At 42.5% G+C, this 18922-nt stretch overlaps 1 protein-coding gene across 2 annotated transcripts in view; it reads left to right on the top strand.

Moving 5' to 3' along the window:
• CRADD (CASP2 and RIPK1 domain containing adaptor with death domain) overlaps positions 1-17570 on the top strand; it is an 82387-nt gene extending 64817 nt beyond the window's left edge. For both annotated transcript variants that reach the window (XM_050900158.1, XM_050900165.1), the window contains one exon: positions 17050-17570. In XM_050900158.1, coding sequence (XP_050756115.1) covers positions 17050-17345 — 296 coding nt within the window. In that variant the 3' untranslated portion in view covers positions 17346-17570. The remainder of the gene's footprint in view (positions 1-17049) is intronic.
• The last annotated feature ends 1352 nt before the right edge of the window (positions 17571-18922 follow it).

Below are 18922 nucleotides of genomic sequence, written 5' to 3'. Positions count from 1 at the left end.
GCGTGGAGCTTACTTGTGCCAATGATGGTTGCTCGACTTTCACTTATTTCATGTTTTGTAGATAGTTGTTGAGTTTTAGGAGGCCAGTGCCCTGCTGCTGGGTCAGGGCAGCATTGAGTTACATCTCGCTGTGCCGGTGAGCCCTGCTGTGCCATCAGAAGGAGGGATACCTGAAGGAAGCCATGCTGCCTTGTGGTCGCAGCACATCCTCGGAGACTCTGCTGGAAAGGGCCCGGTCGGTTAACAGCCAAGCCTTACAGGAGGTTCCTGCCCAAAAACAAATGAAAAAAAAAAAGCTGCTGAAGGAATAAACTAAATCATATGTGTTTCTGTCACTGTCTTTTCTGGTACAGTCCTGCCTTATGTACTTGCTATTGCAAATGAGGTTTGGGCTTGTTCCTGTGGCACAAGCATTTTTTTTTTCATGGGAGACATGGTATAACGAGAGCGACAGGTTGCCTTCTGCGCCTGGTGGTGCAGGCTCTGCTCTGAACCATGTGAATTTCTAGCAGGGAATTCGGATTTTCCTAGTAGCATCAAAGAAAAAAAACCCTCCAACACCACCACCAGTTAAAACAGGAAGATTGTTGTAGGTAGTTAATTAAAAATTGTGTAATGTTAATTATGTAGTCTGGCTAGATATGTACTCCTGTAATACATAAAATAATAGTTTGAAGGAGGGAATTGAAGAAACGGCTATTTTTGCATTGGTAAAGAGAGCAGCAGTCTTTATTTTTGAAAACAGCCGGGGGCTGGTTTGGCAGCAAAATCTTAACCCAGCAGCCATCATGCTTTGCCATCTGCTCAGACAAAGCATGCCTTAAACAAGGTTGACTCCTGAGCAGAAACAGAGACAGCGTGCAATGTATACACGCACTCCATTCTCATCAGTGACTGTAGGGTCCCAAACCTGCTCAGACCCCTGCCCTTCAACACCATTGGAAAATCAATAGCCTCAGTGCCTTTTTCTTCTCCTTTACTGGCTGCTCCGCTCTCTGCTGCTCTCTCTGTGCATGGGAAGGCTGCCCCGGCTTTTGGCCACTCCGGTCCTCTCCTCACTCACCAGTGCTTTCCTCCCTCCTTCCCGAACATGTGGAGGCAGTGGGGATTAACACCAGGGGCGTGCAAAGCCAACTGGCAGAAGGAAAGCATCACAAGCTGTGCATCCACGCTGGGCTATGGGGTTTGATTTATACAGCCGAAACCCTGAAAAGCAGTTTGCAAAGATACAATTCAAGAGAAAAATTCAAGCTGACCTCTTGCCACACTTAAGGCTGGGATCTGTGCTAAACAAAACAGAGGTACCAGCTCCCTGCTACCTTCCACACCAAATGCCAGTATTAACTGGACACTTATTTAGGAAATTTTAAATAAAAAAATGGCTTCTGAACCTCACTGAAGAAAAAAAAAAATTCTGTCTTGGTGGAAAATTTTTGTGTTTTTTTTTCCAACAGAAGCTGAGGAAATTATTATTCTCCCTGTCACTCTCCTTCCTGCTTGAAAAAGTGGGCGGGGAAGGAGAGAAAAAGCTGGAGAAGGAAGAAAAAAAGAAAAAAACAAATTCATTATTTAAAAGTAGGAGGGGATTTTTGTTACGGAAAAACTTGCAACATACCTTTGACACAGCCAAGTCCACCCATCCAGTGGGAGCACTGCGTGCCTGCCCGGTGTGGGTTAGGAGACAGACCAGTTGCCTCTCTGTGATGGAGGGACACGGTGGTAGCACCCTGCCCCAGCTCCAGGGTCCTCCAGCAGCCGCAGCACAAGGCAGGGAAGAGAGAGAGATGGAGGAGATGGCAGATGGTGGGAATAGACTAAGTCAGTGCTAAGAGTGGGACACCAGAAGGAATCCACACTGTGAACTGTCTGGGAAAAGCTATCACTTTGTGTAAATGCAGACATCAGCATTTGACTCAAAGGTGTTTTTTTCCAGATTAAACCAAATGCCTTAAATTCCACTTGAAGCAACTGGCAGAATAGAGGTGAGGTGCAGACATTGGAGGATGCTTTGGTAAGCAGTGACAGTGGATCAGCTATGGTCTTGGTGTAGCTTTTCATGAATTTTTGAGAAATTGTCATGACAGCACCTGCATGTACAAAGAGCACAGATAGGAGGTATTTTCAGATACTTTCATGAGTTACCTGTGGTCACTGGAGGACTGAAAACAGAACAGGGCAAAACTTCACTGTCTCCATCTTAAATGCATGGAAGCTCCTCTGTATGGAGCCTTCCTAGCTCCATGGGTCAGAAGCTTCAGGAGGATCTGCTCTGTGCAGAGCCATGAGGTCAGAGCCCCAGCCTCGTCCCAAGCACATGTGTGCGTATTTGTCTCCATAGCATTTCAGCCTTTCTAGCTCAGATAGCTACTGAGCCCTTTGGTTGTCTGCTCCCTTTGGTTATCAGTACCTCAGTAGATTTCCAAGTTCCAGTATGCTCAATTCCATACTTGAGATTATTTGGGACAATTTATTATTTACATTTCTGGGACCTGGTAAATTAGGTTCTCTGATTAAACCTGCAGAGGCATAGCAGGACTCCATCGGAATCTGAAGAGGGGCACCTTTCAAAGCAGTGGTCACAAGTAGGAAATCCAGCATGGATGAGCTGCAGGGCTGTTGGCTCCTCTGGTGCTTTTCCTTTTTTACCTGTGTAGGCCCAGCTCTTCGGAGTTACTGGAACATAATCATGGCAATCTCTGTGTACATAAACTAATACATGCAAAGCCTTTTTCACAACCCACGCCTGAGATTACAAACTCTCCGGCGCAGTGTCTCTCCTCCCTACACGTTTGTATTTAACACAAGGCCAGTCTCACGGGGAGTTTCCAGACAGTACACTGTGGAAGCCATAAAATACAGTAGTTCAGATATAAGGAAGGCTAGGAGGCTGTTGGTTCAGGGTTCCTGGAAAGCCTGGGATGGTGTACAAATGAGGTAATATCCAAAACATCTTCAAATATGTTTCTAAAGCAAATGTTGCACAATTGAATTAAGGCTTCAGAGGAGTGAAAAGTAGAGGCAGATTTGTTTTTCTGTTATCAGGACAAGTGTGTCATATTTAATGATTCCCATAGAAAAACGCGGGCTTCAAAATTAAAGCCACAGCCATGTTGTCAGTCTAACAAAGTATATCGGATTGGGACATACAGAGCTGTTGCATAAAACCCAAGGAGTTCTCGCCACGTCTTTCTAGTAGAGTTTTGTCTTTTCCTAGTCTTTCTCTTTTGGTCTAATATGTGTATTCATGCAGTAATTATATTTTTTCTCAGGGTCAGAGACCGATGAGCATCAGAGCTGTGCTGCAGATTGCTTCAGCTGCCTCCTGCTGTCCCCGCATGTAGCTCTGATCTTATTTGATAGATATTCTCAAGCTGTGTTTCTTAATGAAGTTGTCTTTAAAATAGCAATCCGTGGGTTTACAGAGCTACAAATTTTTTACAGTTGTGTATCTGAGACAATTTTATATGTTGTTTGAAATTACTCCATTAAGTTTATGTTCAGCTGTTCCAAACATACTTCTGTTCCCTGTAAAAGGTGTGTTCCTGCTGTACTTACAGACACAGACGTCTTTGGTTGACTGAGTTTCTCTACTTGCATGTGGAAGTAATTGCATGACCCAAAGAACATTATTAGAAATGGCTTCTGCTTTCCTTGCTTGGTTTACATAAGGGATCTGTTGAGTCTCTTTGTCGAATGCTTTGGACCTGGGTTGTTTAAAAAGGACTAGTGGCTTCTTGCGGTGATCCAGGGATTCTTGTCCCGACTCTCACAATCTGCCTGCACAGAGCTTCCTGAAAACATTGAGGCTCTTCACAGTTTTCAGATTGACTGTCCCCATTCACTTGGCAATTTTGGAAGTTAAAACCTTCATAAATCTTTAAATTCCAAGATGCCTCGAGGAAGGACTTCTCATGGGGTGCCTACAGTTCTCAAACGATTCAAATACAGTATAAATATCACTAAATAATGTCTAGTAAATAAAGTGTCTGGAAAAGCCTGAGTCGTAGTGGTACCTTCATGTTCTCGTCAACCTCTTTCAAGTAGACAAGAAGCCCTCGTTTTCAATCTACAAAACTGAATAAAGATATTTAAATAGGTCAGTCTCGTGGCTTTAGGACGGAACTCCTAGGCTGTATAACAGACTTAGAAAGCTGGAATCTGCCAAAATGAGGGAAAACCAAAGCATTGCAGCCAAATTTTCATCTGTCTTCTGCACCTGAACTTGTAAACTTGCACATGGACTCTCTGTGCCTGTCATTAGCATATTTACACGCACTAAAGTGCAAGTGAAAGGTCAGGTTAGGTAGCTAGGCACTGTTTGTGTGGTTTGTACACAGCAAAGTTGGGTTTGCATACGCTGATGTGGTATGGTGCATTTCCGCAAATGGAAATTTGAGGCCACTTTCGCAGAATGTGTTAACCTCGCATCGCCAGATCGTTCGTCTCTTCTCTGAGGAACGTACGCACAAAATTAGGTAACACATTGAATCTGAAGCTCAAAATACTTAGCCCTGTCTAACACCGAAATCAATTAGAAGGTTCATTGCAGAGTGTGTTTGATTTCTTTAATAAAGTCAACCAACGCATAGCAGTTACATCTGAAGAAGGAAGGAAGAGAAAGATGTTGATGTTTACAGTTCTGGCACTAAAATTTTCAGCGTTATTAAAAAAAACCTGATCTTTTTGTTCCTGAGTTTGTAGAACTAAAAAGATGTTTGCTTAAGGAAAAAAAAAATCCTTTTTTGAGATTGCTTTTTCATTGTTACCTCTAGGAGGTAGCTGTGATGTCAGGAGCAGTTGTCAACGAAATAACAGCCCTTCTCTCTTGTTCGTAGCAGGATTTCAGATTTGGCTCCACCAGGGACACAAGCATCGTTTGTATTTCTGCATCGCTGGGATGGAACAGATTTGTCTAGTTGTTTGTTTTGCCTTTTGGTTTTGTGTCAGTCTTACTTAGGTTAGGCATAGCTGTGTAAAGATCCCAAACCAAGTAAAACAAATCTTTTATGGTCTGTCTGATCTTCCAGCCTTTTCATTTCTGATGTTAAAACATTTTTATTTCTGATTCGCTATGTACGAAAGCCAAAATGACTGAAATTTCAATGCTGGATCAAAATCTGGCAGCTAGTAGACTACAAAACTATGAGGGAAAACATTGTTCTGTATGCATGAGACATGAAAATTAATTGTTTAAGCAAAAGATTTTTTCAGATGTTTAGGTTTTGCATATGAATTGTCCCACTAATACTAGCATAAATGTTCTACAAATACTGTAAGTAATACAAATGTTTGCTAATAGCCTGTTTGATTTTGAACTTGCTTCAGTTGCTTTGGCAAAATACTATTCCTGAGTGAGTAAAAGAGTAATTGGGTCCACAGCCTTCAAGTGCGTGGCTGAAGCTGTGAGTCACCTCATTACTTTCAGTAATGTCTTGGGATCTCTAATGACTGCAGCTGGTCAGCGTGCCATGTCACCCGGTACAAGCCGTGTCACAGGGCAGCCACGAGCCACGCCGGTGAGCACATCGCACAGGATGTTAGGTCAGTGCTGACTCAGAGGGGAAAGGAGTACTCATCAAATCCGTGGTAGTGTAAAGTGCGCTGTGAATTAGGACCTCTGTTTATGAAATGACTTCACCCACGCTCCTGTTTTCATGCTTTTTCTCACAGGGTGGTGTGACAGTTCCCTAACCTGAATTTGTGGAAATGAAATCAAAAACGGGATAAATTTGACCTGCAGATATCGAAGACTTTCATATTTTTTATTCAGATTTTGAAAATGTATGTATGTGTGTGTATATATATGTATACATACAAAAATATAATCTCACGTTTGCTTTACAGATAATTAAAAGTCCTGTGACTACGACCTTCTAAAATTACTGCCCTATTGGTCAGCTGAAATTGCTTTTGGACAGTACTGATCTGTCAAACCAGCCATGAGATTCCAAATCAGTTTCTTTCAGATCTTCAAGTGACTTGGCACTCGAGAGGGCTGGTTGTGATGGTAAGCCTCCCACTAGTCTGGAAATGGAGAGAAGCAGATGATGCCACCTGAAGCTCTCCTTCCCGGCACCTCTGGAAAGCCCTGCCTTCTGACTCAGGCTGTTGAATCGCACTTGGCAAGCCAGGCGTAGCGACCAACCGTAGCTGAGCAGTGTATTTTAGTACCAGTACCTGTTTTTTCCTGTGGATTTTGAAATGTCGAAAAGTCTACTAAAGTTCATAAGCCTTTAAGGCACTGACACAAGAAAAGGAGGAAAAAAAGAAAGCAGGAGGGGTCTAAGTCCATGTTGCTTATGGCATTTTGTGAAGCCTTTTTACACCTGAGCAAAATGTCTGTAAAGAGACACTAGCCTAACCTGTTGCATTTTGTTTACTTGCTTTGCATGGGTGTAAAAGATTAAATAAAATGCCAAGCAGTGGAGGATTCAGCATAATGACAGTACTGTTTTAGCTTGCTCTGCATGGCTTGTTCTATTAATATGTTTGTGGTCAGGAAGGAACGCAGTCTCACTTTGCTAAAATCTGAAACTCGGTAAAGCATAATATGTGCAGTATTAATTTTGGTTTGACACCTGCCAGGCAAAGATCCTCACCAGCCAAAGGCATTCTTCTCAACCGAGCTCCATCTGTTGCGCAGATCTTCGGTTCTGATATTTCTAACTACTCGAGCCAAAGCAAAAAGAAGAGCCAACTTGAAGAAAAAAAATCTCTAGGAGGAATGAACAGTTTTATCGAGGCTAAATATAATGGCTTGTTGTCATACTTGGTTTAAGTCCTGTAAAGGAAACATGTACAATTAGTTGTGTTACATAAGAAAACAGTCCTTCATACTGGCAGTATGATTTTTGTTGTTGCCTGAAAGGAACGTCGATAGCTAAAGTCCAAGCACATGATTTTATTGTTGAAATGCTGCAGCCTTTAGAAAGATTCTCGCTAGGAAAGTTGCTAGTAAAAAATTTACTCACTTATTGTACTCGGCAGATAAAAAGCCCAAGGAGTCTGCTGTGATTCTTGCACGTGAAGGAGCAGCAGGATTAACACTTGCCTCAGCTCTTTGAAAGACAGCTCAGGCTATTTGAAACAAGCATTCAAGTAGTGTCTGTCAAAAGAAGTTAACTTCCAATCCCCTGACAAACGTTGCATGATGAGTTTGTCATCTAGCTGACAAAATAATCATTAATTGCTCCAGTTGTCTTTGTTTTGCACTTAGAGTGGGTGAATTACTCTGTCAGAGCTGCCCGGCCCACCCGGGTAAACATTTGCCTCCTATGAAACCATAGAAGTCTACTGCAAATATGAATGTGCTTTATGATCGTCATGACTTCGTACAACCATCCACTGATTGTTAATTATTACTTGTGATAGCGTGGAGGAGAAACTTGACTGAGGGAAATGATGGCTCTGTGTGCTTCAGACCAATAATTTATTGTTGAAAGTGTCATGAATATTATCAAACTCCATTGAATTCACTAAGAACTGCAGAGTATTCAAAAGTATATAGTAATCTGCTGGCATACTTCACAATTTGATTTTCAGCATTATTTCTAGAGTTGGCTCTTGGTGTGACTGCCAGCATGCAAACCGGAGACTCTCATCTCTCCTCTCTCAGGCTATCATCAGATACCTTTGTGCTGTCTAACAACTAGTTGCACCTGGCTTCCAAAAAAATGGTCGTACGTCTTCTTTCCGTATAACTTTTCAAGTCATATTTGTTCATTTGGAAAAAAATCTTTGGCCAAGGTCTGAATGCTCAGTATCTGTATTTAAGCAGTTCTTCGGAATAATTCCTAAAAGTGCAGGTGTTCCTCAGAACCTCCCAACTGAGTAGATTTTTTTTTCCCTTAGTGTAATGCTGCATGCTGAACCTGTTCATGCATTTATACCAAAGGTATCACTGTAAGGATGCCATCGTTAGCTGTGGCTTCAGTGCTGATGCATATAGTTTATTTACTTATAACAATATAGAAATCTATAGGAAATATCAAGCAAATTTTACTTCCACTTCAGGGCCTACAGCAGCATCAAATGCTGCTAAAAATAAAAAAGTATAAAAACACAGTATGATTAAGTCCAATCCTGTCTGTAATGTAGGGTAATCCTGCTTGAAAAGGGAGCAGATATTATAGTAAGTTGTGTTTGTCTTTTCTTTGCATAGATATTCTTTTCCTTGCATGCATCTGGAGTCGCCATTTTATTAATGAAATTAATTATTTGATTTCATGGTATGCAACAGCAGAGAAATACTAGGTGGGATTGTAATTAATTTTTTGCATGGGAAACAGAATAACATCCACACTATTAACTGCTTAAACTTCCTCCCTGCTCTTCCCAGTAAAAAGCAAATGAAGAAGTGAAAACCCAGTCTCTTTCAACTCCTTAGACCCAGGGATTGCTCCCTATGGCTTGAAAAGGGTGAAAACTTAAGACAGCATGAATTTATTTAGGGACTTCTCTGTCAATCTGTTTAACATGGATTAATACTGAAGGCCATCAGTATAGCAGAGATCTGTGGAGGTACAAAACCTGTAAGACAGATTAAAAAAAAGTTCAGGAAAACTGCGTAGCTACTGGAACTGAATAGTGGGAATACAATTGAAAACTTTTGTCATGAAATGTGAATGTTTATGTTTCAGGTTTTAGCAGTCTGCTGCCACATCCACAGCTACTAGGCAGTCATTAGCAAGTGATAAAGAATATGCGAATTAGCTGCTGATACTGAGCCAAAATAGAAACATCTGCGTTCTTGAATTGCCTGTAGATTTGCCAAATTTTATGCTGTCTTTTTTTCCTACCCTAATACCCAAAATGTATTTAATGTCACAAAGGGTGATGCTTTAGAGCTCACACAGGAGAAGAGATTGCCAATGAATGAAGATATATGTACTTTTTAATTACACCAGTAATGCAGAGTCCCAGCAAGCTTGTGGCAGGAAGGAGCTGAATTTGGTACCATGGGTGGATTCTGCTTCACTTGAGGGAGACCGTTTAAAGTTGCCATAGATTTGATTATCACAGGATCATGGCCACAATTTATTCAGCACATTGGCTGATATAGTATTAGATTCCAATTTATTTAAAATAAGACAGAGAACTTCCTATCTTTTAATACAAGTCATAAAAACCGATGTGGAAGAATGCAGCCAGTCTTAAAAATTTATTTCATATTTGCTTTCATTTTCATTAGTGCCTTTCATAATTTAATTACGAGACAAGGAAATGTAAATTACCATGACAGAAGTATGCTTATGAGTAAGTGTTTTATGATCATTAATTGACAGAGGGTGGTTTTATTCATGCACATTCTTATATTAATGACTGTTTGCATTCATCAGATCAGAAGTTATCAAGCTACAGAAACTTTACAGTCCTGCATTTGTGAAGCATAACTGCGGCATATACTCAGACGAACACAAAATTCTCTGTCAAATTTGTTTTATTGTAACATGGTCAGTCGAAAAAAATGTACTGCTTTCTAAACCCTTGGTTTAGGTGTTTTTCTTTTAATGTGCTTATGCCACAGATTCCATTCTGTAGTTTAGTCTGGGTATTTAACTGACCAAGATTTGATTTTGATTGCATTAGAGAAGATAGTATTTATTCTTAGGAAGGTAACTGGGCCAGTGGTTCCTACAAAGGTGCAGGTTTTCCATCACTGGGATTTCCCCGTGCCGAGTCAGCTGTATGGGAGGAAGAAGCGGGAGTTCCCAAGCAGAGAACAGAGATCAGCACACGCTTGGCTGTCGTTAAATGGTGTCCTCTGATAGCCTCAAAGGGGATGAAGGAGGTGGGCATCTCTTTGGTAGTGAGCAGAAGCCTACAGAGGAGGCAATCAGGACAGATAAGTGGAACAGCTACCACAGTCTTCCACCTCGTGGTGGAAGCTACCCATGTAACTCACCACTCATGTTTGGCAGGAGAGACAGAGGAACAGCTATGCATGTGCTAAAAGCAGGAGAAGGCTATACATCTCCAAGTTATTTTAATCTTCTTCTGTAAGTTATTTTAATCTGAGTGTGTTAACTTTATATATGAAAAGATATCTATAATGGGGTCAGCTATCTGTCTTCAAATAGTACAGGATCTACAGTTCAATTTTTCTCGCTCCTTGGTCAAACACTTTTTGAAACTCACTGACACCAGGAGGTGGACCTGGTGGTTTTGAATAGATGTTGGATGGGCTGCATGATCCATGCTGTTTGCAGATGTATAGAAAAGATATGTATATGATGATACATAGAAGAGAAATATTTTTCCGTGTTCCCTGGAGCACGATTATTTGGAGCTGTTGCAAAACACTAATGTTCCCTTCCCAGCCTTTGAATCAGTCTGGTGTTTAATTAGCAACAACGACAACAAGAAAAAAAACAACACCCAAATTATATAGTAGGGGTTGGTTTCTGGATAGTCTGTTCTACTTTTTTCACTGATCAGCGATTTGAGCTTGTTTCTTGTGTTAAAACAGGTCCTGAATCAGACCCCTGTAAAGTTCACAACAACTAAATAACCTTATAATGCTTCATGATCATTTTTAACTTGCACAGGAGGGAGTAAGCGCTGCATTCTCCATGCAGGCCTGCCAAGTGTCGTATGTCTAGCGTGATACTTTCCCATCTGGCACTCCAGTCATTCATTGCCGCAGGTTGTCTTAGAGCTCATGAATTTGGATGTGCCGTAGGAAGAGGGCAGGCATTTGCCTGCAATTCCGCCTGTTAGGACAGCGTTGGGAGAGAACAGCCGAGCAAGAAAGCAGAAGAGCAGCTGTACAAATGGAGGCCCACTGTCATCTCCCATCCCTTTTTCTAACAAATTGAGCCAAGCCACCCCCTGCAGCTACCCAGCACCTTCTGTTTATTCCACCCTTCTCACCAGGACCTCTACCATGATCTGGTCTTTGAGTTCAGTGATCTACAGCACCCCCTGGGAACCCTCAAAATGCGTACTCTCTGCTTTCCCTTTCATCCAGCATCTCTGGCGGCTCAAGGAGGGCTGCAGCTCTCAGAAGTCTCTGATCTCTCCATTAGTGGGAGCATTACATACTTACCTTCCAATTCAGGTTCTGCAACCCCACCTCACTGCTCTTGAAAGCCTGTCCCAACCTGATCCGCCAAGTGTTGTTCTGCTTCATGACCCACTTCTAGTGTTGTGCTCAGGCCAAGGGGATTTCACTTTAAAGCAAATATACCTGGTTATGTGCAGGTTGTTTGCTATTGTGACGTTCAGTCATTAATTAATTTCTGGAACATAACACAGCTGCGAAAACACACAGCACACAGTCTGGCAACCATGCCCATGCCCATTCAGTACCCACTGCTGGGTCTGCGGCTCAGGCTAGTTGAACAACTGCACTGTGCTCCAAGGGGGCTGGAGGGAAGCAGAGCCTGGCACTAGATTCTTTATTATATATGTTTCCTTTTAGCTGAAGTGCCCCAAATGTCACTGGCTGCTGGCACGTTAGCCACGACGGCTCTGTGGAGCTTCAAAGTCCCTTTTAGCCTAATTTCCTATAGTAACCAAGGCTGTGTGCTCCTCCGCTGTGGGCCGTTGCGTCTATGCATGTATCCCTAGTAGCTTCTGAACCTGTTGGCCAACTTCAAGAAGCCTACCTAGTTGCTGTTGTGGAGAGGAGCAATTTCATGAGTGTCCTGAGAATCAGTAAGCAGCTGGAGGAGAGAAGTCCTGAAGCACGAGTCACCTGTATGACTTCGCACCTGGGGGAAACAAGGCTTCTTTGGTTTGCTGCTTGTGGAACTGCTTGATCTAACTTTAGCACTTCTCAGGGAAGAACTGTACTCCACATGCCAGGAAAGATGATTAAAGAGGACTCTGAAATGCTTGCTTTGGACTCTTCAGAAATTATGAGCAGGACCTGGTAAGAGGGTCAAGTGAACAACAGTTAGTGACTTGAGTCCAGATCACTGAAGGACTCTGTACACCTATCAGCAGGAGATGCTGAGGCCAGATGCATGCCTAAGCAGTTACTCCTTTTTACAGGCCCATTCCAGTTATGCAGGGTCTGAAGCCCAGAATCACCTACCTGTTTCTGATGTGATTATATAAAAATTAGAGCATTTGCCTAGCGTTGTTTCTGCCAAGGGCTCTTGCATGCAATTTTGCTCTGTTTTAGCACACCCCTTGATTCCCAGGAGAGTTTTCTCTCCACCAGGTTCCATTCTAGAGGCTGGGAAGCATTCTTGACCCTTCCCAGGGAAATCTTTATATTTTTTGCTGGAATGATTTATCAGGAGAAAGGGAATGAAGAGGAGCATGACTGTGCACCTCAGCATTAGGATGTGCAGCTCAGAGACCTGGATTCCCATCTCCTCTTCCAGGGCTGCTTTTGTCTTCTTATCCAATGAGTATGTACATGGTCATTTAAATTGATAAAATACAGAGGCAGTGCTGGAAGGAGAGACCAGTCCCCAGAACATCCTTTCCCAAGGGACAGACTTATTAGATAGTTATTAGATAAGAGGTGGGCCATTGTATCCCTGGCTCCCCAGCTGTCTCCTGAACTGCCTGTGGAGTTGTCCTTGCAGGATTAGGCAGCAGCTAATTGAGACTTCTTCAGCACTTTGGATTCAGGTACAGCATTTCCATCAAAGTCCCTTTTACACAGCAAAGAGCAAAAGCCAAAAAGTTGTTTTTGTGTTGCATCATATAAAAATGTGTTGACTGCATAAGGGAGAAGGCTCCGTGAAACTCCAACAGATGCTTTTGGTCGTGCACAGAGAAGCCATACTTACATGGAGAAGGGTCCTTTAGACAAAACCATAAGGCACTTTGGGCTGCCAGGAGTTCTGAGTAATCAGGTGGGTACTTTGCAGATCACCCAAAAATGCCTCAGCACTTTTCGCTGCTGTGTCCTGTGTTGGAGCCAAGCTCACTTGCTCCCCACTGCGTTCCAGCAGCATGGAGAGTGGGAGGTCAGTTCCTCAATGCTGATAAAGATTTTCCCATGGCACAAGACAGCCTAAGAGATGATGTCAGCTTTTTTCATCACCTAGAGATGGTGATGAGAAAGCTAAAGCAAAAAAAAGTCTTTAAGTGATTCAAAGCCCATTTTCACTGGACTTTATCTTGCATCCTCCCAGTTGTGCCAAGCGGACAGAGCAGGGGTGAGTTTATTTTCCATCCCCCTGATTGTTGCAATATCTTCTTGAAGTCTCCTACTTAAAGCTGGAGAGGTCCTGAAGAAAAAGAAATGCAAAAGTGGCAACCGGCTGCCTTTGCCCCATGTATAGCTTTGGTATCTGGGTTACTCTGTTTTGTCTGGTACATATCCGTGATACTGTCTATTTATATCCAGTTCTGTTTCCTGTCCACACTCTCCAGCACAATCGTATCTCCCAGTCTGTGCAGTGGTCTGGAAGCACAGATGTACACACAGGCCAGAAGTTGTCAACATCTCCTGGTTTTTAACTGGGACAGCTAGGATAAAGGCTTAGGGTGGATGAGCTTCCTTGACCAGCGAGAGCTGGAGACGGGGAGAAGTGCGTTCCCTCGTGCTGCAACTTTGAATAGAAGGAGCTGCGGGTCTTTCTCTGGGTCGGTTTCAGCTCCAAAACCAGGGTGGAGAGTGTCCTCCCCACCTCCAGCCTGGCGAAAGGGGATTTTCATGGTCCCAAGCACCGTGCCAGCGAGTTGGCCGGCAGTGCCACCGGAGCAGCTGTGCACCAGGCTGGCTCGCTCCCCAGCACAAAGCTATTGGCTCCCCATTCCTCAGGGACTTAGTGGCTTTGGCGTGAGCAGCGAGACTTCAGCCTCTAAATGTCTGCAGCGCACAGCCCTGGCACTGTGCGGCATAGACCATGTCCACAGTCGGACACGGTGTTTCACTCTGTGTGCTCACTGGAGGTGACGGCATCGCAAATCACCTTCTCCAGGGAAACCCTCAACACCTTCCGGTGGTGCCCCAAGCCCTGCTTCTTCCCGTTTCTAACAGTGCAGTCCTCGTTTTGCTAAGCTGAAGCGTATACCTAACATAAGCACGTACACCTCCACGTTGGATCCACCTAAAGCAAGAAGAGCTTCACATTTTTTGCAAAATTGAGGTCTCAGTATCCTAAACGTACCTTTCAAATGCAACTGCAGGATCTGCATAATTGAAACTTGTGCTCTAATCTCATTACCTCCCTCAGGCAGTTCCTGACAAATGGAGATTATAAGTGAGGGTCTGTGGTAAACATAACTAAAAAAAGGCATCTTTAATATTTTTGCAGTGTGTTCAAAGCAGCTTGGGTGCTAAGCACAGAAAACTCATTTCCCTTTTACCTGAAATGCCATTATGTTTATTAAATTGAGTGGCATTAATCCTAGAACATATCCAAATCTTTTTGTGATTTTGCATTTGTCGTAACTAGAAGATCTCACTAAATATTTCTCTATGCCTCTAAATAATATTGCCCATCATGTAATACTTGTCTCAGATTTTCCTCAGTGACTTTGTTTCAGAGCTGAAAAAGAGCTATCACAGAAAATAAAATGGGACTAAAATAACAGTCCTTTGTATTAAATTTCACATTTGGCTTCTGTCCCAGAATTTTCCATATCCATATTAGAATCAGATGGTAGTGTAAGATGAAAAGATTTCCTGGATGGGTTTTATTCTTATTAAAGGGCTGATAACAGGCTGAAGGCAAGATACTACTTGTACTAAAAAAAATCTGCCTAATATCAAAGGCTGGATGGACAAGCTGACGTACTATTGTTAGGCCTCCCTGCTTGATCACATTTCAGTATCACAAAATCATTCTGCTAGTGAACATGAAGTATAAAAATTCCAGCGTGAGTGCAAAAAGCCCAGGCTGGCAGGTAGCGCTCCTTTGGGCACACTGCTTTATGCTTAGTAGCTGACCAAAAGCCAATGCAAGGGTTTAATATCAAAAAGTAGTGTTGGCGACAGCACAGTGTAGCTATATTTATTTTAAATTTTAGTTGCTCTCAAATATTTGCATTCATGAAAGGCACTCCCTCATCCTGACTTACCTGTGGAGCTGGTATCACGTGTGATGTGACAGCATAGGGCAGCCCCACCTGTATTGCTCAGCCTTCTTCAGGAGCTGTGCATCCTCTGCCCTGTTCCCAAACCAGCCACTTGCCCCGGGTTCCTTTGGCAATCTGGAGACAGAAAGATCAAAGGGACCTAAATACTCTTCAAAAAGCAATTTTCCCTTTACTCAAAGCAGCTTTGTATAGTATGTATAGTATGATTGGGCTTAAATTGTACAAACGTTTGCAGGCTCTGGGTATTCTATGCAAAAAGAATTACTTTTGATAAAATGAAGGAGGGGTGCTTTCTAGTGTTGCTGTTCTGCTGTAGTGGAGGCTGCGAGCATGATATTGGAGCTATAAATTAGATTTTGCAAAGCGGCTCTTCTGTAGGGAGTCTGCTGCTTCAGACCGACAGGCTATAATTAGCATTTTCTTGGGGATATTTTTGCTCTGTTTTGACGCAGTATCTTCAGCAACAAAAGTAGAGCAGCAATTGCAGGCTGCATTGATCCTTCATTTCAGATTGTGATCGCAAAGGATATCGAAGAGCAAATATGCTTTATAGATATCTTATGCTGCTTTTCTAAATGCACCTTTTTAAAGCAACTGGTATGTGGTTTGAATTTACAGGCAGAGAATCACTTCACCAGCACTGGGTGTTTACAGTGTCAACGTCAACTTCTGAGCTTATACCCAGCGTTCCTTTTACAGTCAATGGAGGGAAATGTGCACATTTAGAGGAGTAATTCATCTGATCATTTTAGACATTTTCTTTCCAGTGAGATGGATTGTATTCTAGAAGAGCCTATTTCTCTCCTTAGTGATAATTAATCCTAGTATAATTAGTTCAGGGGGGGCTATCTGTAGTTAGGTGAGATGGATCCCATACAGCATGTTTCTGAATAGCACTGTATTCTCACTCTGCTATTAACACTGTTTGTAGTAATGCTTTTTTTTTTTTTTTAAATGATCAGATTACCATAGGGAATACACAAAGAGATCGCTTGTGTTTGTAAGAAATACTTGGTTCGGTCCCTAAGAGCTTTTTACCGCTGATAATTACAGCTACCTTAATCTTCCTGTGAAAGCTTTTTTGGTAGTTGTATTCATCCTGTCCTCCGTGACTCAGGTACCAGTTTGACACTGAACATCTTCTCGGATGAAGAGTGCGTTCTGGGGCATGTTGAGTACTTGGGCAATACTGAGGGACATAGGGCAGAAATCTCTGAGAGAACATGGGACTTCCTTGCACTCTCCTGAAAACAGCTTCAAGGAGGCCAGATGAACGGAGCTGTAGTACATACATGCCTGTTTTCAGGAGTGTTACTACAACTGGGATGAGGTATAAGGAAGCATAATTTGTATTGGGGAACAGTGTTGATGCCCTGTTCATTTGGGTTCACCTGAACCATGTTTATGTGTTCATTCAAACAGAAGAAAAGCCCCCAAAGCTGGTCTCCTCAAGACAAGTTTGCCATATATGGACAGGGCACAGAGGGTAAGTAGCATCTTAGGAGACAGAAGAACTTCCTATGAACAGCCCTCAGCAACAAAATAGAGTAATACCTAGTAACTAAGGAATCAAAGTTATTTCTGAAGTGTATAAACAGAGTCCCAGAATAGGAGTAATAAGGTATTATTGGTCCCATATTTGTCATTTGTCACTATATCATACTGGTGCAAGCAGATTGATTTTCAGGGGGTGATGGTTGCTGGAAACATGTTCCTTGAAAACCTTTCTTGTTCACTACTCCAAAATCTATAATTACTTATGGAAGTCTTGGCTTTGGAGTAGAATTCTGATATCTGGATCATTGACACCCAAAACCTCAAGGCTGCCTAGTATGGTCCACTGAGCATTAGTTTTCCTCTAATTAATCTTCTGGTTGATTATGTAATTAATCTTTCTCGGTGAGTATGTATTCTGTTTCTTTAATTAATTAATTCTTTCACCTCAGCTTTGCTTATTCCCTCCTTTGTCAAGGTCTTACGTTAATATTTGCAGCATTGCCTAGTGACACGTGTATGCATTTTCTTTTTCTTTTTTTACAGATATAACTGAAATTGCACCATGTATTTTGAAGACTTCACCAACAGATCAGCAGCTGAACAAGCTTGCGAGGAGACTGGGACCCGAATGGGAACATATAGTTCTGTGCTTGGGTTTGTCCCATACTGACATCTATCGATGTAAAGTCAATCATCCTCATAACCTGCAGTCACAGATCGTAGCTGCGTTTGTCCTGTGGAGACAGCGTTTGGGGAAAAAAGCAACAATCCAAAGTCTGCAAGCCAGTCTGATGGCAGAAGAAGTGGATCCTTCTGTGATACAGTACATGCTTGAGTGAAGCCTTGCTATTGATTGGGAGCTTTCAAGTACTTCGTTAAATTAAATAAGGAGGATTCACGGAAATGTATGCTGAAGATCTGATGCCTCAAACTGGGAAAAAATGGGGTTGGGAACTGTGGTTTTATTAAGCTTAAACATTCCACTTTTCTGTGGCATCTTGTGAATTGTAATTCTCTTCATGCCAGATTAATTTTTAGCAGTCATTAAAAAATGGATCACTCTTTCCTGTTTGCTTTTGTACTATTCCAGTGAGGATATAGGGTGACACTTAAAGTCCTTGGAAGCAGGCGGCCCTGCAGCGAGTTCAGCAAGGTTTCTGGTTTCATTGCGGGAGCAACACTTGGTTTAACCTATTTTGTGGACCATGTAGGAGCCTTTTTTACTGCTGTTCCATGCTAGTTCCCTGATATCCCAGCAAGAAATGAGAATAATCACTGTTACTAATTTAACAATTTTACAACAGTTATTGCAGGTGGCTAATTTCACATTTATAAAAGTTTTAGCACATACAGTTTCTTGCTAGGATAGATGGCTGCCACCTTAGTCTGCCTTTGAAACTGGCCCTAAGTGGAAGTAACAGGAACCTAGTGTGCCTGTGAGGGTTTCTCCCGTTATTATTTAATGGGTGTAGGTTTCTGCAAGGAGAAAGGCACTGTGCATGTATGCCATCTCTTAGCATAGCACGGGTGGGGAGTTCTCAGGGAAGACACGCAGTAAAAAAGTGACCAGAAGATAGGTAGGAAGAGGCAAACAGAGCGAGAAGGGGCCTAAAAAATAAGACAACTTCTAAGTTGTCCGTGTTTGTCTCTGCTAATAAACTGGGAGACATCCTGGTGCCTGCTGAGTCTTTGTACTGTGCTCTGGATCCAGACAGTCTTGTTTTCATGGAAGTTTTACTCTTAGGTCAAGTGTCCATAGGCACCTTGCTCTGACCACCGCATGCCCAACAGGGTACTGAAGGTTGCAGGTCCTTTCTGGTCAAGATGAACTCCCCACGGCTCTCCTTCCAGCTTGTGCCATCCACCAGCCTCGTTTGCTTTCTACCAGCTTTTCTGCACCTAATGGAGGCAGCTTTGACACTCCTGTCCCCAGTTTTCGCCAGCTGTAATTGTACCACCAGTGATGATTAGATTTTAGCCAGAAGAACAGTAAAGCTTGGGCTTTTCTTCTCCTTCCCTCCTGTCAAGGAGATTTTCTTCCTGCTGGAAGAAACCACTGAGGTTTTGGTGACCAGGTAAATGGGGATCAGTCCACAGGGTATGTATCCAAAGGCAATGGACGTGACCAGCTGCTCTCTGAGGCCTGATGATAAGAGGCAGAATATGTTTTAATTCTCCCTAAGCGGTTTGCTGTACAGTAAATGAGGAACAAAGTTTGGATGCAGGGTTTCCATGTCTATTTATGAGCAAGTTACAGTAGACTGTTTCATCTACAGAGTCATTGCCAAGTAACTTCCCATCCTACAAGATCTGCCCCGTATAATTTAACAGCTTAACAGCCTTGTCAGAAGTCTTTATTGGGGCAAGAATGGAGTTTACTGCCTTTTTTTTTATTTTATTCTTCCTATACCCAGAT

Source organism: Gymnogyps californianus, chromosome 1 (assembly GCF_018139145.2).
Source record: "Gymnogyps californianus isolate 813 chromosome 1, ASM1813914v2, whole genome shotgun sequence".
Taxonomy (NCBI): domain Eukaryota; kingdom Metazoa; phylum Chordata; class Aves; order Accipitriformes; family Cathartidae; genus Gymnogyps; species Gymnogyps californianus.
The sequence above is the reverse complement of the archived record's forward strand: the minus strand, read 5'-3'. Positions and strand labels throughout refer to the sequence as shown.